The sequence below is a fragment of the Cetorhinus maximus genome, chromosome 3 (genome assembly GCF_964194155.1).
Source record: "Cetorhinus maximus chromosome 3, sCetMax3.hap1.1, whole genome shotgun sequence".
Taxonomy (NCBI): Eukaryota; Metazoa; Chordata; class Chondrichthyes; order Lamniformes; family Cetorhinidae; genus Cetorhinus; species Cetorhinus maximus.
In genome coordinates, this window is record NC_135881.1 from 130,354,313 (window position 1) to 130,376,777 (window position 22,465).

The window sequence follows — 22,465 nt, forward strand, 5'->3', positions numbered from 1 at the left end:
TTAATGTGTTTAATCTTTAGTTTCTGTTGGTTTTTCTTAATTTTTCAGTTGCTTTTGCTTGTTTTTAACATATTGCTCATGCTTCTGTGTTCTACAAATCCTTCTGCTCATCCCTAATTTAAACTTTTTGCAACACAAAAAGTCAGCATGTAAATACAGCAAGTAATTAAGGCCGCAAATGGGATGTTGGGATGGAGTATAAAAGTAGGGAAGCCTTGCTACAACTGTACAGCTGAGGCCACAACTAGAATATGGTGTCCCATTTTGTTCTCTTTACTTAAGGAGGGGTTTACTTCAATTGGAAGTTCAGAGAAGGTTCATGAGGTGGATTACTGGGATGAAGGGGGTTGTCTCATGAGGATAGTTTGAGCAGGTTGGGCCTATATTGGAAGGCTACGGACCAAAGGCTGGGAAGTGGAATTAGGCTGGGTGGCTCATTTTTCAGCCAGCACAGAAACGATGGGCCAAGTGGCCTCTTTCTGTGCCGTAAACTTTGTGATTTTATGAATATCTGTGCCAATTTAATAAGTTACACCCCATTAAACAGCAGGACATATAAAAAGTCTCATTCACACAGAACACATTAGATTATATATCAGTCAAACCAGTTTATTTTTTAAAATCTTAGATACAGAGTATACAGTGAGTTGTAGCAGTCTTCCCTTTGCAAAAACACAATGAATTGGTTAAACATACAAATACAATCAGTTTTTCTCCCTCCCCCTACAAGCTTCAAGTTACAAACGTGTTTAAACATGGTGCTTATAATATCTGAATAGTAAATGTTGACACACAAAGTGTAAAAATGTGTAAAATCCTACTTAAGGTCAACAATGGATTGATCTTCTTACGCTGATGGTTTCCAGAATTTAAAATGGGGGGGTTTAAATGCATTCAGTACTGTCCTAAGCCTTTGCTATGCTTCAGGGGTTAAATTCTGTAATACAATTTTGAGATCACCTAACACAGATGTATGGCATTATTATAAACATTACAAATTAGAACCATGAATTCCTTGAAACAAACTATAAGATTAAAACCAAGAACACCATAGAAATAATAAAATGCAATGGCTTTCAGCTCCAGATTAAATTCTTCTCTGGCTAAGCGCAGAACATTGACAGAATTTTTGGGTTTGACAATTTTCTCAGCAATTCTTTGCCATATTGAAAATCCCTCAGATGAGATCATTTATTTTGACCAACTTTGACTTATAACAACCACAAAATATAAAATAACTTCATAAGTGTCAGTTAGCTCCAGAAAGTGTTTTGATCCATATTGAACAGTACATGAAAAACTGTTGTGTTCATCAAAATGATGAGTTTATTTTGAATGCACATTTCTAAATTAACTTATGATCCTAGTCAGTTAAAAAGTTATCTGATCTCTGGGCTAGTGACAATCCAATTTAACCGAAACACCTGCTATGAGGTTTTAAAATATGTTGGCCATACATCTGCAGAGCAATGCACAGCTGGCTCACATGGCTGTGAAATATAGAAAGCATCCTCATTCACGTTAATTAACCCGATTAACAAAAAATAAATAGATGCTATTAAACTACTTAATGGATAGGAGATATATTATTGTTACTTTATGAGGGATAGCTTCATAATGAACTTGTTACTGCCTCTCACATGTAGTGTTTCTCAGTCATATAAAAATAGTCTACTGATTACTAGTGTTCCCTAAAATGATAATGGAATTCCGTACAAGGTAATAAAGAGATTCAGAGGTTCTGAAAATGACAGCATGCATCAGTGAATTATTTCTAATCTAAGTATGCATACAATCTGAATTCAGAAGATATGGAGCTCAATACTTTAAGACCACAGCATACGTGTTGTTTAGTTTCCAAGAAAATTCAAATGCCTGGTGGACACTACTTAGCAACAAGAGTGATGACTAAATAAGTGTGAACAAAAAAAAACAAAATGCTTTGTAGCAAAACGTAGTATGGCAGTGATCTGCCAATATCCTCCCTCTGTAAAATGACACATACTCAAAGCCTGCAAATTAAACTGTTATCTAATAAATTTTCAACTTTCTGAAAGGAGAATGCCAATGCAACCATTCAACTCTACTTTGCTGAGACAGAACTGAACATGTTCTTTGCTGGATGAAATTAAATTTAAAACAAAAAACATTTTCATCCTATATCAGTACTGAATACCTAAAAAAAAGTCTACCCCTATTCTCTAATTTGCATGTACCTGATATCAGTAGGGGAGTGCAAGGCAGAGTTTCTTGGGGAAGATGGACAAAACAAAAGGCAGAGAAGCGAACTAGTGGTGTTCAATAACAGAGCATCACTAGCACAAGGCTGGGAACAAGTCATTAATCTTCAGATTTGGGGAATAGTGTACAGTGCAAGAAACAATTTAAAACCATAAAAAATACCATGTTTCAGAGATATTCCTGCCTTCAGGTGGCCATCATAATTCATATCATGCATTGATTTCAGCCTTTAAAACTGACAATTAATGTTTACTGTAAAAATGACACCAGACCTTTTTTTTTTTAAGTATTACTCCCATTTACGTAATTCATCTATTTAAACAGAGTTAATGTACTGGAGTGACAAGGGTGAGTGATCCCCTTACTGAATGCTGACAATTTTCTTCTTTGTCATCTCAGGTGATTATTTGTTATAGACGATTACAGGGTAACTATGACAACAAATGGGTTTCATCAGAACACTTCAAAACCAACTACCTGACATTTAACCACAGCCACATACACTAATATTTCCAAATTCTCCTGTAATGAAGAGTAGTTTTACAACGAGCCTTTAAAAGGCAAATAGAGAATAGCAAAAATTGCCAAATTATTGTTTTATCAAGGTCACTGTGCGATACATCTCAGTGAAATAATATTTGTCTGTAAGAAATTTTTTTTTGATATCTAATAGGTGATTAAACTCTATATAAATGGAGAAAAGCAGTGTTACTGGATTCTTGTGAACAAGAATCATGCTCATGTATAAAGCTGTTTGCACCAATACACAAACTATCAGCTTCAGTGCACATTTCAGCTCAATCATCATGCTGTAAAGCTCTATCGTTTTGAAAAAGTGTTGCACTTTAACAGCACCGTCATCTTTAACTGCAATGAACAGAAGGGACAAAATACTCAACTAAACACCTTCAAAACAAAAATCTGCACCCAATTTCTTTAAATCTAATTATTGTAGTTTGTGACTTAAATGTAGCATACCTCCCATAGAATTATTGTTCTATTTTACACTTATTGTCCAAGAATCTCAGCTGGTGATGTTTTGTCAGCTTGTATATGTGCCACTAGATGGCAGTCTACACAAAGTTATCATATTATAGTTCTGTTTTTGGGAAGTGGGAAAGAGAAGCTAAAGCAGGAGCAGTGAAGCCTGGGATAATAAATTAGCCCCAGTTAAAGTACATATCCTGCCAACAAATCATGCCATTACCATTGGTGCCATCCTGTTGATGGCTAATTGCAGCTCAGCTCACAGCTAGAGAGAGAATAAATCTAGACAGATAGAAACACTTCTGACAATTCTTTCCACTTCTGACAATTTTGTGGTCGGAGGACCTGTCCTGTCATCAAAAAGGCCACATTTTCTTCCAGGAGTGTTTTACCTTAAGGCAAAAAGGGTTCACAAGCAGCATAAAGAGCCGGATAGGATAACATTATTTGCTTTATTGAAAGAGGTAGAGTGTGTACAAAAAAATCCTGAACATTTTTAGTACGGTGAAACCTGTCAACAACTTCCCAGGACCTACTTCATGTGCTAACAGACAAGTGACGCAGGATCACATGTACACCAACAATATTAAAGGCTAGTGATTGTGATGAGGCGGAAGAATCAACAAAAATAAGTGAAAAACTACAACAATTTGAGCCTGTATTTTATAGTGGTATTTTCACCTCTGCGTTCGGTGAGTGTAGATATTTCTTAAACTGAGTGTGCATTCAGTAAATCATAATAAAGTACTTTTTTTTTTAAAGAAGTATCTCCACTCACAAAGATTCTGTCAGAGCAAGATCATGCTTCCCAAGGTTAAAGTAAACATTGTTGCAAACTTTGAACCTATCTGCAGTTACTAGGTAAGAGTAAAACCTCTCTACCTTGCTTCTTTTTGGCTGGCCTGCATTCTTCCAAGAGCCCATGTACAATTTCCTAGTAAAAGGTGGCAATTGGATAGGGGAGGGAAACAAACAGACAGCAGGACAGAAAAAGTTTGTTGCAAATGCAGTTTTATGCTGAAGTTAACATTTGGTCTGAATCTAGCAGGGTGTTCATCGTCTTCATGACAAATTTCACTGTATAAAGGTTTTATTTGAAGAATCTTAAGAGTGCTACTCTCAAAGCAGATACATACTTAAACAGATACACCCAACTATTAATGTATCTCAAATACATGCCATAATCAAAGATTCTGTACTGAGCTTTGAATAAATTCAATATTGGAAGCATTCTACGTGCCATAGTTAAAGGGTTTCAAAGGCATATATCATCATCTTGATACAAGTTTATTTAGAGACTCTTTGCAAGCAATAAATACATTATATATTTGCATATATTATACAACTACTGTTTGTGCTAACTTTCTTGTAAATAACCAAACCCTGCAGTGCTTAAGTATTATTTTATGGGTTTTAGAATCCGCGGTTTTGTTAAGGCATCAACCTAGTCTGTACATGTTTTAATACCTTTACAAATTTAGAATAAATAGAGAAATAACCAATTATATATGAAGATTACGGATGGTCCAGAGGTGATAGTAATAAATAAATGATGAGTCATGGAGCAAAGAATGAAATAGAGTGTTGCAATGTCACCAAAGCATTGGATTATCAAGCTTGTCAAAACCTGGATTTTTCCGAAGTTCCCAGTAGGTTCCTGTGCTCACCCACAATTCCTTTCCACCTTCACGAGATTGTCTGTAAATAAAAGATCGAATTTCCTTTGAATGTGTGCAATCGAACAGAGCACAGAAATAGGTGCATTATTAGGGAATGGTGGCCTGTTGTTATGGAGCTGAACTTGCAACTACAACTTCAAATCCCATGGAAAGTTGCAAAAGTTGACTTTGATAAATCTGGTAATTGTGGGCTAGCCCCCCCACCCCACCCCCCCCAAAAAAAAAGAGCTGAGAGAGGGGACATCCATTGTAATACTACCACACCAAAGTGGATAGATCTAGCAGACCAAACTGAATCATGTGGTGGTTTGAAAAATCAGCAGCAATAAAACTGCATCTCTCAATTTGTAACCTCAGGCCCCAAATTGTTCCTCACTTTTTTATTACCATCACCTACAATGGGGAACACCATCAGGCAAACCTTAGAAAATAGCATCAATCCAGTAAAGCTGTAACATAATGGCCTCCTGCACCAACAAACTGGTTCAGGAAAGAGCTAAGCGGCCGGAAGTTCTACAGTCTGATGGCATCCAGTCAAATGGTAAACAAATAGGAAGAGGCTGATAAGCCTTCCCACCCTCAACCAAGGTGGGATTATACCTGCTACACAGGATGATGGTTGTGGTTGTCAGAGGCCTATCATCACTATGGCAGGGCATTGTCAGGGTCTCTCAGCAGAATTTCCTTGACTCAAAACACCATCAGTTGCATCATCAATGCCCTTCTTTGTCATAAGGTCAAGAGTAGGGCTGTTCACAAATGATTCTACAGTGCTTAGATCTATTTACAACTCCTCAGTTAATGAAGCAGCCAATGTCAACCTACAGCAGAGCTAGGACAGCATCCAGACTTGGGCTAGTAATATTCATGCCACATTAACTGCCAAATAATTATCATCTCCAATAAGAAAAGGCCCTGCCACCACCCCCTGATTTCTAACCACAACACCATTACCTCCTTCCTCCTCCAGCATCCTGGGGGTCACCAATGGCCAGAGGTTTTATTGGACCAGCCATATTAACACTGTAGTTACAAAAGCAGGACAGAGGCTGAGTACTCTTTGATAAGTGGCTTACCTCTTGACCTCTCAATGTCTATCATCCACAAGGCTCAAATCAAGATCATGATGGAGTATTCACTATTCACCCACAAGAAAAAGTATTTTGTATTCACCTGCAATGTAGGAGACACAAAAAGGACCCCAAGAACAGTGGAAAATTCAAGGGGCAAAACGAGGGAAGGAGCTTGAGCAATCACTAGAAGAAAAAGTACTAAGAAAACTAATGGGATGAAAGGCTGACAAGTCCCCTGGCCCTGAAGTCTACCACCAGCACATTTTCAGAGCAATAAATGTGACCTGGCCAGCAACCTACATCATGAGAATAAAGAAATTTTTTAAAAGCTAAGCATTTGAAAAATATTTTAACAAATCTGATTAAAAAAGCCATATAAAATTTCACAAAAGTTCTCCACAATAACCAAAAGTACTGCTTTCAAACAGGCAGCATAAAAATTTTCTATATTCACACACTTTACAATGATTGTACCATTTGCTGTGCAGAATTAAAAGGCCAAAAGCAATTTCTTTTCCACATATAAGAAATGACAAGCTTTTGTACATTCAAATAATTTGACCATAAGGGAAATATTGACACCAGTTCAATGACTTGTTTGTGATAGTAGTACTTGGTAATAAGGCTCATTTTATGAATCAACTTTTTAATTTTGAAATAGTCTTAGACTGAAAAAGGGACAGCTCATCATGGCATTATGAACACAAGCAAATTGGTTAACATGAAATCCCTTTATGTAATATTTTAACTAGGACTTTAACCAGCTTCTTTAAAATGGATGAAATACCTTTATTAAAACAGTGAACAGGGAAACATTTTTTGAACATGTTAATCTATTGAGATTTCTATCCAAATAAGTATGGCTTTCATAATCTTAGCATTTGGCTACAATTAAAATGTTCAACAAACTCCTTTTGCTTAATGAAAAAGGCTTGGAATTGTGCAGTGTAGTTTGTAGTTTCCAAGAAAAAGGAAAACTACCATATTCTAATTTCGCAGAAGCTCCAATCTCCTGTATACGCAATTTTATAAAGATTAGAAAGTGGTATTACAGTTCAAAATTTATTTCAAGTAAACCTTGTGACAATGGGTTCTGTAGATAGTGCTAAAGATTAATTGACAAATGGCACCAAACTAATTTACAATGCACTTACCCAAAATGGCTAACATACCTAAAAAATTGAGGTTGATACGTCATGTTATTTTCTTCAAGAATTCTCCTCCTTTCTCTTTGAAGTTGTTCAATTCTTTCTTTTTGCGATTCGGCAGCCTCTATGTTACCTTCTTCCAGGTATCTAGAGTAATATTTTAAACAAAAAGTTTACAAAAACGTTGTAACTAAAGAAATGTTTTAAGAAAGTACAGCAGAATGTAGAATAAAAAGTAAGACAATTGATGATCTTGTGGATTTGTAAGCAAGGCATTGTTATAAAGAGCTGCACTGGAGCAGGTACAAAGCCCTCCTTACATGTTGCAATTTCTAAGATTCAATTAGTGAGACAAAATGTACTTTATAAATATCTCCAAGTGTTCAACACTCATCACTACCTTTATTTGGTGACCATTTCTTTCCTAGACATATTAAATATTGTTTGAGAGACAATTGATCTCTCAAAGAACAATAATTGTTATGAAACCTATTTAAGATTGGAAGTAATTCCAAATAAACTGAACTATTGTTTGAACACAAAAATTATCATAATCCTTTGGATCATTATAATTTTATAACAGAAATCTGTTTTTTGAGGAATGTATTTGCATATGCTTGACATATTATTCCTTAGATGTGTCCCCTCACTTCAAAAGAGGAAATGTAGCAAAATATCAATTCTGGCAAAGACAACAAATGTGCTTCTAGTGCTCTACTGAGAACAAAATGTTATTCTGCTGTGGGGAAAACTATAAGAATGGATATAAAAATGTAGGGTTACTACTAATTTTTTTTAAACTTTCTCATTAACTAGCAATATTTCTTTACACTTGGACCCAAAAATACCAACAGCAACAAACAACATAATTGATAAACCACAGTCATATATTAGACTACAAGTCACACATGGAAGTACAGTGATCCAAATGTTATAAAGATACATGGATCGTATCTCACCTGTGTGTGAACTTACCTGCACGATAACCTTGGCAAGAACTGCATTAGACCAAAATTACATTTCAAATGGCTTTAAAATTTCTCAAAACACAACCCAAATGTATCCACCAGAATTGTACCTGATGGTGCACTCTAGGACCAGAAATTGTGATGCCGGTGGGGAAGACAACTCATTTGCATGAGTTCAGAAATGTGTGTCGCTATGGACACCCACCTACTCCGCAGCCTGCATTTGGTCATTCACCCACCCTTTGAGGGTGATAAAGGAGATATTTCCTCTAACACTGGCCTGATTGGCTTCTGAGCACAGGGCTGATCTAGGAATTTGTTTATTTTAAAATTGGAGTCTCTTCAGGGGCCCAGGCCACATGTGGGCCTGGACTCCATTAATGTGACCCACATGTACAATTACGGGGGCGGGTACGCCTTAACACAGCTACCAGGACCATGGCAAAGCAGGAGCACGAACCTCTGGCTAAGGGAAGCCCCACCCTTGCCCCTGCCCAGGCCAGGCATTTGACGTAAGGGCAGGACAACAACTACACTATTTACAAGGCAAATCAGAAACTCCTGGAAATGGTGGAGACTCTCCACCCTCCTTTGTCCACCTGCCACCTCCTGATCCCACCTCCTGCTGCTGCCCCTTGCATGTACACAAGTATCCTTTCCTGCAAGTTCAAATGGTATATCACCACATTCCTGAGGCACAGAGCAGCAAGCAGGTTTTATGGAACTGAGCATGGAAGGGTGTTGAATTATTTAAGTAAATGGACTATCTGCTCCAGATAACTAAAACAGCCTTCGTAATTTGAAGCTGGGGCATTGTTACAATGAAGGTTTCAAGCCCAAATCTACACACCCCTTTCTATAGTATTTCCACACCCTTCCCCTCCCAGATTCCAGGCACCTTTCTGCCAATTGCTCCAGATCCTAGCCCGCCCACTGGATTCTTGTGTCAGTATTCCAAAGACCAAAAACCTCTTGAACCATTGTTATAATCACCATTCTATTGGTCTGACAGCAAATGGAGCCTCAGAATCCAAATGATATACAAATTCAAAAGTTGTGAATAAACTAAATTTTCTCATGGTCCCACATAAGATACACAACAATGGAATGGGGAAATCATGTATACCTACAGCTCAACTCCACTTTGTATCAATCACTAATAATGGACATTCTCCCTGAAGAAGTTTTCTATTAGTTCTGATCATGCCTTTCAGTTTTTAAAGCAGTTTTGCACAACTTCTACCTGTTACACGTAGCCTGAACATGCTGTTTTGTTAAAACTGTTTCCTGGAGGTTTCAGCAGGTGGAGCTAAACGACAGAAAAGCAACAGCAAACATTTTTAAAAGGGTCATCTTGGTTATCTGGGTTCTACTTTCCAATATATTCTCCACGTCTTAAAGGGATATCTGTGTATTTCTGGGCTTTACTCACAGATGTTGCAGAGAGCTACTTTTAAAAAAAAAATCACTGATGAAATTCCAACTAAATATACTGAAAGGTTTCTCTCTCACTCGATCTATCTTGCACAATCTTAGGTTCAATTTGAGAACATTCAAAGGAGTCCATAAATGCAGGTAAATAGCCAAACAAAATAGCTACAAGTTTTGCTGACACCTCATTTAATTTTCTTCATCCAATTCTCCTCGTTGTTGGCTGTCCCTCAGATGATATTTACTTAGGGTTACGTGTTTCTGCCATGTGTTTTCGTGTGATTGAACAGGCCAATTCTCGACCTGCATGTTTTTGGACACCTGGGGCAGGACATCCCACAAGGTAGTGGGGTCCAGAGTGCAGGATTCGTTTGCTTTTCTTTCCTTCTCTGCCGCCGCTCTGCCTCATCATTAGGGCATTTGGAGTCAAAGTATGATGCAGCCTGATGGACAAGTTGTCACCATTCTGAACGATTGGTAGCAAGCTCCTCCCAGTCATTAATGTCAATGCTGCTGCATTTCAAAAAGAGAGCTTCAGAGTATCTTTGAAGTGTTTTCTTTGTCCTCCCCTAGAATGTTGGCCATTTGAGTGGTGAGAAAACAAGACCTGACAGGGAAGACTGTTTTTGGCCATCCAGACAGTTTCCAGTCCATTGAAGTTGATTTTGCAGTTTTGCCTAAATGCTTGTGGAATGAACTTCGAGGAGGACACTGGCATTTGTTCGATAGTCCTCCCCTTGAATCCGTAAGGTGTAGCGAAGGCACTGCTAATGGAATTTCTCTACCACTCTTATGTGTCACTGATACACAGCCCAGGTCTCACTGCAATACAGGAGTGTGGTGATGACAACTGCTCTGTACACTAGGACATTTGTTGACTTGCGGAGGTCATTGTTGCCAAACATTTGCTGATCAGGTGTTGAATCTCCTCTTCTATGGTAACCTTTTGAGAGGTGGCTGCCAAGGTGCTCAACATATTCCAGAATCTCTCCTTCAGTATATATGGGAAGTGAAATATTTGGCTGACCAGGTGTGGGTTGCTATATGAGTTTTGTTTTGGAAACATTTAAGGACAGGCTGAGTTTTTTTGTATGCAAAATTGAAAGGATTGAGAATAGTTTGCAAATTTGGTGCAGAGTGGGAAATGACACTGCAGTCATCTGCAAACTCTAGATCATGTATATTTATGGTGGTCAGTTTAGTTTTGGCATGGAGGCAACTGAGGTTAAAGATGAAGCAATTGCAGAATTGTGATGGTGTTTCTTGGTCATCCATATCTTTGGAGACAATCCACATAGCCTCATGATTTACTGAGTCAAATGCTTTGGTCAGGTCAATGGACGCAATGAAGAGTTCCTGGTGTTTCTCTCGACATTTTTCTTGGGCAAAGGTTCCTCTGAGGTCGGAGGTTCCTCTGGAAGGTCTAACCCACACTGTCTCTGGGAGGATTTCCTCAGCTATTCTGCAGCTGTAATCAAAAAGCATTAGTTTCCAGTGCTGGTGGTGGTGGAATGGGAGTAGGGAAGGGTCGGTCTAGCAAGTCTCTCCGGTGCATCAAAACACTACTAGTGGTTTAGGTAGCACAGCACCACCTTTGTTGCCCATCCCACGTTGCTCCAGCAAAAACAGCCTTGCCGGAAACACCCACACTCCAGGGCTGAATTCTGTTTTTTCAAGACCCACCGAACAAACAGAAGAAATACAGTAAAGGCTATAGTATAAGCTTAATATAAAATACAAGTGAAAACAAAATACAGGGAGAGTTTTGTTATTGATAAACATGTTTCTTGGTGCCTTGGATATCAGAGTGTACAGAAAATCCACAGGAAAAGAAACGTGATGCTGGAACACTAACACTATCAAAGTTCTTTGATGCATCAAAGAAACCAGATTTTGAAAATAAATAAAATCTGCAAATGCACTCAGCCTTTCCCAGGATGTTATAGATTACTGCTATGGTGTTGTTTTCCCTGCGGGAACCTATCAACATAACACATCACAATGATTTGCCCAAGAGGGGAGGGAGTCTTTCACAAAGATCTCGAATTTCATTTTAAGGTTGTGCACAATCATGATACTTAGCTTTCACAAATAAAAATGGTAGATATTGTGTGTAACATTACAGATTGTACAAGTCACAGCAAATTGTGGGATGAGGCAAGGCATACACCTAAATGCAAATAAAATGGATTAGTAATGGATAATTACAGAGAAATGTGTATTTGGGTGAATTTGGATTAACAATGCTAGGAGCACAAACAAAATGCACACTTTTTCTAGATATAAATGTTTTATGTAGTTGCTGCAGTAACTTCATTTTCGTCCACCAATGTTATGTGGCAGAATTGTACGTCTAGACAACACCTACATAAAGGGATGTTCAAACATGCAAAAGATTAAAAAAACAAAGCTATTGTATCATATTGTAACATCAGCTGTGGGGAAGTTACTAGGATCAGTCATGGAATGATTCAGCACTTGAACAAATTTGCCTGAATCAGGAAGCAAGAATGAATCAGGCGTGACTAATCTAAATTTTTTTGAGATTAATGATAAACTGGAAAGGGAGTGTCTATGGGTGTTATCTATATGGACTTCAAGAAAGTATTCAAAAGGTTCTAACACCAAGATTATTAGTAAAAATGCACTGAATTGGAGGTTGCCTTTTGACCTGGGTTGGAAATTAATTGAGAGGTAGGATCCAGAGAATGGGGATAAAGGGTATTTTAATTGATGGGATGGGACAAGTGATCCCATGGACATGTTATGGAGCCTCAATTTTTCACTATATTCATTAATGACTGATGAAAGTATAGTGAGTTGTATATCCAAGCTTGCAGATAACCCTAATTTTGAAGGGGGTAGTGGTGGGGGGGAAGCAGGGGTGGCGATGGGGTTGTGTGCTGTAGTGACAATAGGAGGTATTACAATTGGGAGCAGCAACAGACAGATTAGGTGAGTGGGCAGCATAATGGCTAATGAAGTTCAATGTGCACAAACACAAGGCCATTAATAATGGACACAAGAAGGATAATTTAGTGTTTCTTATTATTGAAAAGGATCTAGGAACTGTAGCGGAGCAAAGGGATTTCAGAGTCCAAATATACAAATCATTAAAACCCAACAGACGGGTACTAAAAGCAATCAAAAAGGGTAACAAAACATTGGCCTTTACCTCAAGGAGTCTAGTCTGGAAAGGAGAGGGAGTTATGCCTCAGTTGTATGGAGCATTGATCACACTGCATCTAGAGTACTACATTCAGTTTAGGGCACTGCACCTAGGACGAATATATTAGCCACGGAGAGGGTGCAGTGCAGATTCACTAGAATGATACTGGGCCCTACGGAGTTAAATTATGAGGGCATGTTGCATAAACATGTTTTGATTCCTTTGCATATAAGAATGAGGGGTAATCTGATAGAGGTGTTTGAAATGTTAAAAAGAATTTGATAATGTAGATATGGAGAAATAATTTCCTTTGGCAGGAAATCAAGAACAATGAGGTACAATCTTAAAATTTGAACTAGACCATTCAGGAGCAAAATCAGCAAGTACTTTTTCACACAAAGGACAATATCTCTCTGAGCAGACCAATTAACTTCCTTAAAACACATGCTGTGTGTGTATGTGTGTGTGTGTGTGTATATATGGGGTGGGAGGGCCGTGGTGGAAAGGGGATTCAGGTTTCCCACTGGCTTTTTCCCTTCAAGCACATGTGGTCCACTGACAGTTGGTTTGCCTCTTATCTCTTGGCAAAGTGGTTTCCAGTGTTGCACCAGGTCTCTTTGGAACCAGGGAAGTGAGAGCACCCAGTATAAGTAGTCGCTTTGGTGTCACCAGCCTTGAATGTGGGGTGGGGGGGATGTAGGGAAGATGACTGAGAATGCTCAGCCTTAGCAATGGCTGGCCTGGCCTGGCCTGGATATCTGGATTTCCACGGTTTTTCTTGCACATTCCACTGAACCCATTCCAGCAAGCCTCCTGGAACTCAATTAAAATTTGGGGCCTGCATTTCTGTGCTCAATCCACCTGATTTATTAAAAAAGCATTAGTGATGCGCTATGATTCCTTAAGGCAGAGGACAAAGGTCACGTCAGCACTTTGGATTCAGAAATGTAATAAAAGGTGGTGACCGTAAATTGGGAGGCTAATTGCTTCTAATAAAATTTAACACAAAACCCTTTTTTTTTAAGAAACTACATAGCTGGATAAATATGAAGAATAAAGCTTCCTTTAAGGCTTTAATTTAAAAGTTCCCAAAATTGATACTTGGCATTAGACAAAAGTGTTATAAAATTATTTTGAAGCCTTTAGATCTCAAAATAAGTTTATGGAAGGTTAATTCTGCCAATTACCAAAACCGTTCAGGTAAAGTCAAGTCTGTGACTAATTCATCACTACCCCAGACGTTTTAGTGTGTGATAGTTCCTTCCAGCCTCTTGTGGTAGAAATGTTAGATGACAGCCAGTTAAGTGGTTCACAAACTGACCAAAACTAAATTGTAACGAGCTGCTACAAGCTCCATCATAACTTGTTTATGAGTACTTCCCTCGGTGAAAAAGGGTACTTTACTTTTGCTTCTCATAAGCAGCTCATAAAACGGCAAATTGTCAGAGAAACCACTGTTGTTTGAAATGAGTTCTAGGTTTCAGATTTTCACCAAAGGGAAGGAAAATAAGATTAGTAAAAGTTCAAAATGTTCTATTATAGTATACATCATAAAATCATAGAATGGTGACAGCACAGGAGGCCATTCAGCCTGTCATGCCTGTGCTCTCTGCAAGAGCAATCCAGCTAGTCACATTCCCCCGTCTCCCTATCTTAGGCCTGCAAATATTTTCTCAAGTTCTAATTCCCTTTTGGAAGCAATGATCCAAATGTCTCCACTACCTTTTTCAGGCAATGCATTCCAGATCATAACCACTCAACACGAAAATAGTTTTTCCTCATGTCACCATTGTTCTTTTGTCAATCATCTTAAATCTGTGCCCTCGGGTTCTAGGCTAGCAGTTAACAACCTTTTATAAAAAAGAAATCTACCTAAAATACAAACTGCTCAGAGCCACAAGAAAAAGATAAAATTTTAAAAGATGGAACAAATAAATAAGCAAACGTCGAGATAAAATGCTTCATCAATCTAATGAACATTAAACTGTTAACCAATTCTGTTAACAGACATTTCCCAGCTTTTTATGCCATCTATAAGAATATAAGATGTAAAGGCTGATAAGTTTAATGGCATTTTATCTGACTTAAGAGAACTTAACATTTTTTTTCTTTTATCTTTCTAAAAAATTAACTGGGAAAGACTTTCATTTTGTGTATTATATTTTATTTAAAAATGTTTATTAATTGATACATTTGCCTTTTTGAAAATTATTTTAGGTAATGGAAAATGTGCCAAAACAACCTCCCTGTATTTTTTGCAAAAAACTTAAATTTTCGCTTCTTCTAAACTTGAGTGGGGCATGGTTCCCGGCCCTTGTAGCTAAACGGTCAGTGATATCAACCATGAAATAAAAGATTTCTAACCAATCAGGATCTGTTAGTTCACCAAGTTCACATTCCTTTGCACGCATAAAAACTTCCAGATATGCTGCAAACCAAGCTAAAACATTTCCTCACGATAATTAAAGTACTTTATAAAGAAGAAGAATATTGCAGTATTAATAGTTCACTTCAGTTAAAAATTTTCAGAACTGTCTGAGACATAGCCAACAAAGGTTGGGAGCCGCAAACGAGAAGTTATGGAGCAGCACGTGACTCTAGAGCCACAGGCTGACGATCCGTTTCGGACCATTCTGCCAATGGGAACAGTTTCTCCCAAATGAACACCTCCATTCATCAAATTGCCTCTCAAATTTCTCAGTTCAGAGGAGAACGACCCCAACCTTTCCAATCTGTCTATCTAACTGAAATCCCTAATCCCTAGAACTTTCTCTTACATTTTCCTGCACCTGCTCTAAGGGCTTCACATCTTTCCTAAAGTGTGGTGCCCAGAATTGAACACAATATCATAGAAACTTTTTACAAAATAGCACTTGCCCAGGGATTTTGAGACATATGGAATTAACTTCTGGATTATAGTACTGGAAGCAAAAACCTTGGAATCATTTAAGAAACAATAAGATGCTACAAAAGGAATGGGCTTTGGAAACTCTCTGGACTTGTGAACAAAGATTGGCTGAATGGCCTTCCTCATCCATAATTATCTTGGAAATGTGCTCATAATTGTGAAGTTGGAGTTGGGGAAGTGAACAAAGCTGATCAAGGTGTTGCATTCATTAAACAAGTACCTTTGGTCAGGTCTAAATCTTGTATCAGTGCGTGGCAGGTATAACTTTTCATCAGCTTCCATTTCATTTAATCCTAGTGCAAATTTCGTGAGACCATAGTACTGCTCAAAGTCTTTCGGCATGGCATCTACAAAGAGAAATAAGTACCTTAGTGGCAATACAACACACAAACCTCAAAGAAAAAAATCAGACTCACTCCAGCAGCTGCCTAAATGATTATCAATTCAATGGTTTACAGAAACTTAAAAGAACAATGCTCAGAAAATCCACTAGAAGGCAGAAGAGAAGACTGTGCAATTACATTTTAAATTGTAGGCCCCAGACTTTTCTAACTTTAGGCATTGTACAAATAAAACCAATCCTTATTTCAGGGCATTATTTCCAAAAGCAACACTGATTTTTCTTCCCCTCCAAACCCATTACCCTAGGCAAATTGTTTACTCAATGCAGATCTAATTAACAAGGCACTTTTAATTTCAAGAAATCTTGTACACTAGCCATCAAATCTTCTAAATAAGACTGGAATCATTCTGACTCAACCAATGTTTGATTCTAACTACACGATTGTAGGCATTGATTCAGCAAATTCCGCACTGTTGCAAAGGCTAAAGCGCGATTTAACCGAGTTTTGAGTGTTGATACCTGCTTGAATACAAGTGCTTTTAGATTGCATAATCTTCCTGCCTGGAAAGAGCAAACTCTCAGATGGCAACTCTGCCAATGGACTCTTCAGTAGAAATGCAGGAAGATGGCTCCCAATGCTTAGTTTCCTCATTAAAGAGGAAACCATAGAGGTTACTTTCAAGTGTCAGTAAGATTGCTGTTTCTCATGCATGCAAGCATAGTGCAGGAGGCAGAAATAAGTCTGCACACTTCCTCATGTCTGCACCTCAGTACTTCAAAAGAACCTTACTTATTACCATAGCTGAATGACTCAAGTGTTCTGCTCACTTATCAGTCAATAAGCTACTTCAGCCCTTTACTTATGAGTAAACCTTTAAAAAATATATAAATTGTCACATCAGGCAACGAATATCTACTGCAACACATATGTATCTCGTGCTCTAGGCCCAACAACTTTGTTATTTCACAGCCCCTACAATTCTGTATCTGCAACAGTCATCCGCCATCATAAACTAGTTTCAAAAATTCTGGTAAAACCACAGTTCATACATTCAGCTACTAAGTCAAAATGAAATTTGGTCCTAAAGAATCTTAATGTTGCAATAAGGAAGAATAGTTAAGGACAAAAATAAAAACTGAGAGTAAGGATTCAAAACATTGCACCATCTTTCCACAACTCAGCAAGTGATCCCATAATGACACAATGTGTGTATCAATTTTCTTACAGGCCATGATCTTCAGAACAATATTGCTGTTAAAAAAAAGATGTGGCACTTTGCTTCAGATTCAGCAACTGTGAAATCAAACCCCCAGGGCCCTGAACACATGTGCTACAAGTGCAATAGAGATACCAATTTGCCAAATTTAGCACAGGAACACAAAACACAATCTTTTATGAAAAATCAAATGCCCTGATTTTCTCCATTGAGACTGGAAATACGTCTAAACACCTTGCTGGGGTTTCGCCTTCAATATTTTAAAGACAGGAGGTTTCAAATGCTTGACTTTCAACAATCACCTCTGGCACAAGCATACTGTTGTAGCAGTTCAACACAGGGTCTGGTTGTAAAAATATAAGCTACAGTGCATAAACTTAATGAGTAACAAATAATATCAATTTAACATAAAATAAAAGCAAAATACTGCGGGTGCTGGGAATCAAATAAAAACAAATTGCTAGAAAAACTCAGGCCTGGCAGCATGTGCGGAGAGGGAAACAGAGTTAATATTTTAAGTCGAATATGACTTCTTTAGAACTGAACAGAGGTAGAAATCTGATGGGGTTTATGCTGTTGTAAAAGAGGGAGGGAATGAGAGTCAGGTGGATCAAAAGGGAAGGGTAGGGTTGGTTAAAGATGTTAAATAACCAAAGATGTTATGAAACAAAAGGCAAAAGGAGTGATAATAGCTGTAGTAAAGAAATAAAACATTGGTCTAGAGTAGATCAATATTGCCTTGTAGTCTAGGTGAGTCAATGTGATTTCAGTACCATTAAATTACCGTTTTGTTGCATCCGATAAACAAATTTTGACTGATGGTTAAAAGTTCTCATCTCATTGCATTCACCTCATGGGCTCATAGTAATGTGGCAAATTAGATCATCTAACCAGGATAATTTACCATAAATGTTTTTAACTAAAAGTTTGAAATTCAAATTAAGCACTGTGACACAGAAAAGTGTGAACTCAAGTGTTTAAAAAGTATTGAATCAAATGATTTAAAATAAGCAACATTAAATTAAGAGCCGACTCTATGTAGCAAGTACAAATTTCGTTTTTCAAACTTAGTTCCAAAATCTGTAAAAGCCATTTCAAGTGTAACATGGTTTCTCAGTTTAAAGATACTAGACAGCAGGACCAGGGAGAGAAATCATGGGCCCTGGTGTTTCTCCCGTTTCTGGGTCCCTTATCCCCTCTCTTCCCTTTAAATCTCACCCGCAATTATGTGTGCTATTTTTGTCTCTTTCAAGATTCAGCAATCAATTTAACAAACAAACAATTGCAGAAAGGTCCTAGTAAAATGATAACTCCCATTGTTGGCATCTGGTTACAAATATCGTCCAATATATATGCAGCATGGGTCATTAATATTAAGAGCAGTAATTATATAGTGCAGTGTCAGTTTGTGTGTGTCCTCTATAGGTGATCCCACTTCGGACATTAAACAAACGAGAGAGTACAAAATTTAATTTAACTGCATTGTGCAATATTGATAATTTGGCAAGAAATTATCCCATTAGTTATTTATAACACTGTGTAGATGATAACACTTATTTCGAAAACTGCCTCATTAATACGTTCTGTACATGATGACAGTAAATTCAAATTTGGGGGAAAGATTCAATTCTTGCGACCAGGGGTGTAGTGACAAATTTTGGAGGCTCCGAAACTCTGAAGAAGAAACATTAACTGTTTTTTTTCTCTTCACGGATGCTGTTAGACCTGTTGAGTTTTTCTAGCATTTTCTGTTCTTGTCTCTAAGAAAATGTGTTGGCCATGTCATTTCTAAATCTATTATGTTTTTTTCCTATGCATTAATCATTCGAGTCCCCAATCATCAGTAAAACTATGCCTTTTAAGTGAAAAATGTTAGTACTGGTAGGCATTTTATTTCGAACCATGTGGTAGTTTGAATCATTAATCTTTAGCATAGCTAGAATTTCATTACACAACAGTTTAATTATTTAATTTGCGCCTATTAAAAACATGAATTACAGGAAACTTTACTGGGGGATATATACAGAAGGAACATTGCTTATCTTGATTTATATGATAAACCTAGACCTGGATGTACAGGGCACAATTTCAACATTTGAAGATGATGCACAATTTCAATATTTCAAAATTTGTCACTATACCCCTGGTCGCAAGTATTGAATCTTTCCCCCAAATTTGAATTTACTGTCATCATGTAGACATGGTGCAATGTACAGAACATGTTAATGAGGCAGTCTGCAAAATAAGTGTTACCGTCTGCACAATGTTATAAATAACTAATGGGATAGTTTCTGGTTAAATTATCAATATTGCACAATGCAGTTAAATTAAATTTTGTACTCTCTCATTTGTTTAATAGTCGCAATGGGATCACCTATAGGACACGCACAAACTGACACTGCACTATATGATTACTGCTCTTAATATTAATGACCCATGCTGCATATATATTGGACGATATTTGTAACCAGATGCCAACAATGGGAGTTATCATTTTACTAGGACCTTTCTGTGATTGTTTGTTTGTTAAATTGATTGCTGAATCTTGAAAAAGAGGAAAAAAATAACACACATAATTGAGGGTGAGATTTAAAGGGTAGAGAGGGGATAAGGGACCCAGAGACAGGGGAAACACCAGGGCCCATGATTTCTCTCCCTGGTCCTGCTGTCTAGTATCTTCAAACTGAGAAACCATGTTACACTTGAAATGGCTATTACAGATTTTGGAACTAAGTTTGAAAAATGAAATTTGTACTGGCTACATAGAGTCGGCTCTTAATTTAAAGTTGCTGTTGGTGAACTGTGAGGAGGATACTGATAGACTTCAAGAGAATATAGACATGCTGATGGAATGGGCAGACATGTGGCAGATAAAATTTAATGTAGAGAAGTGTGAAGTGATTCCTTGTTCTTCTAACCAAAATGTGAGTTGACATAAAATAAAGGGTACAATTCTAAAGGAAATGCAGGAACAGAGGGTCCTGGGTGTATATGGGCATAAATCATTGAAGGTGGCAGAGCAGGTTGAGAAAGCAGTTAATAAATTATACTGAATCCTGGGTTTTATAAATAGGGGCACAGCGTACGATATGAACCTTCATAAAACACTCGTTCGACCTCAACGGGAAGAATGTGAAGGTTTTAGAAAGGGTGCAGAAAAGATTTACAAGAATGGTTCCAAGGATGAGACTTCAGTTACATGGATAAATTGGCAAAGCTGGGGCTGTTTTCCTTGGAGAAGAGAAGGTTGAGAGGAGATTTGTTAGAAGTGTTCAAAATCATGAGGGGTCTGGATAGCGTAGATGGGAAGGAGCTGTTCCCGTTGGCAGAAGGCCGAGAACCCATGGTGATTAACAAAAGAACCAGAGGTGACATGAGGAAAAACCTCTTTATGTAACAAGTGGTTTGGGCCTGAAATGCAATGCCTGAGTGTGTGGCAGAGACAGATTCAATTGCGGTTTTCAAAAGGGAACTGGATCATTATCTGAAAGAATTTTACAGGGCTACAGGGAAAAGGTCAAGGAGTGGGGTTAACCAAGTTGCCATTGCAGAGAACTGACACTGAGAAAATGTGCTGAATGGCCTCCTTCTGTGCTGAACCATTCTATGATTCTAGTGTAGATACATTCATGGGACTTGATAAACACACGAGGAAGAAAGACACGGAAGGTTATCCTGATTATGTGATTAAGAAGGGTGGGAGGAGGCTTGTGTGGAACATAAACACCAACATAGATGAGGTGGGCCAAATGGCCTGTTTCTGTGCTGTGAATTCTATGTAAAGCTGCCAGCAGGGAATACAAACATTCACATCCTCAGGCCATCATAGCTAGAAACTGAACTGGACTAGCTATATAAATACTGTGGTGAGGAATCCTGCAAAAAGTAACTCACCTCCTGACTTCCCAAAACCTGTCCACCATCTACAAGGCACAAGTCAGGAGTGTGATGGAATATTCTCCACTTGCCTGGATGAGTGCAGCTCCAACAACCCTCACCCTCAAGAAGCTTGACACCATCCAGGACAAAGCAGCCCACTTGATTGGCATCCCATCCACAAACAGAGTCGCCTCCATCACTGACACACAGTGGCAGCAGTGCGTACCCATCTACAAGAAGCACTGCAGAAACTCACCAAGGCTCCTTAGACAGCACCTACCAAACGCACAACCACTACCATCTAGAAGGACAAGGGCAGCAGACACACGGGACACCAGCACCTGGAGGTTCCCCTCCAAGCCACTCACCATCCTTACTTGGAAATATATTGGCCATTCCTTCATTGTCGTTGGGTCAAAATCCTGGAACTCCCTCCCTAACAGCACTGTGGGTGTACCTACACCACATGGACTGCAGCGGTTCAAGAAGGCAGCTCACCACCATCTTCTCAAGGGCAATTAGAGACAGGCAATAAATGCTGGCCTAGCCAGTGACGCCCACATCAAATGAATGAATACAAAAAAAAACAAAGGAATTAATGTTCAGCAGGCAAGCGCAACAGGGTGTTTGGGGGTATTGATGCTGCTTTAGATCCCGGGAACCTTGAACTTCAAAGACCCTGAAAATGCCTGTTTATGAGAAAGCTGTGTGCAGAGAGTTGTTTTTTTAAACAGTCGGGGAACTGTACAGGAGGATTGCTACTGTTGCACAGAGACATTCAGCAGCAGCAGCATGAGGCCCCGACCCTGGGCCCTGCCTTCCCCCCACCACCTCTTGACCTCCCCAGGCTCCGAATTCATAGCCGTACCGCGAGTTCCGGACATTCTGGTCAACTCTTACAATCCAGTCTGAACTCAAACTCCAGGAACTCGTGGAATCATGCAGGGTGGTGGATTACAAGATGAGCCATTAAATCCTTTAAATAGGAGGTGCCAGAACGACGCTCTGGTTTGCTCCAGCAGCACTACACCACTGCTTGCAACTCAGGTTGGAAGAATAAGGTTTTGTTTTATATATTTCAACTACCTATTCTGTATAGAAAAAAAAACCATCGCCATGCTGCAGCTCACTTCGTTTCATTGTTGGACAGTTGTAGAAGAGAGGGAGGAAGGGAGGGAGGGGAGGAGGATGAGAAGGGATGGTCCTATTCACTTGCTGCTGCCTAAGCTCCCTCCTCCTTCCCTGGACACACTGATATAGCACTCACTCACCTCACTCAAGGTAACTCAGTATCACTGGAAGCGAAGTTCCAGTTCCCTGGGAGCGGCTCATGCTGCAGATGAAGACAACAGCTGGGTCCGGCCTGGCACAAGGCTGAGGGATAGCTGCCCCGGGCCTGCTCCGGTCTTGTTACTGGTGGAG

General features: G+C 38.7%; 1 protein-coding gene across 11 annotated transcripts in view; it reads right to left on the minus strand.

The window, feature by feature from the left end:
• Nucleotides 1-588: 588 nt before the first annotated feature.
• Nucleotides 589-22,465, minus strand: part of osbpl3b (oxysterol binding protein-like 3b) — a 240,609-nt gene continuing 218,732 nt past the window's right edge. For all 11 annotated transcript variants that reach the window (XM_078538974.1, XM_078538973.1, XM_078538963.1 and 8 more), the window contains 3 exons: nucleotides 15,825-15,951; nucleotides 7,153-7,275; nucleotides 589-4,926 (listed from right to left, as the gene is read on the minus strand). In XM_078538974.1, coding sequence (XP_078395100.1) covers nucleotides 4,821-4,926; nucleotides 7,153-7,275; nucleotides 15,825-15,951 — 356 coding nt within the window. In that variant the 3' untranslated portion in view covers nucleotides 589-4,820. The remainder of the gene's footprint in view (nucleotides 4,927-7,152; nucleotides 7,276-15,824; nucleotides 15,952-22,465) is intronic.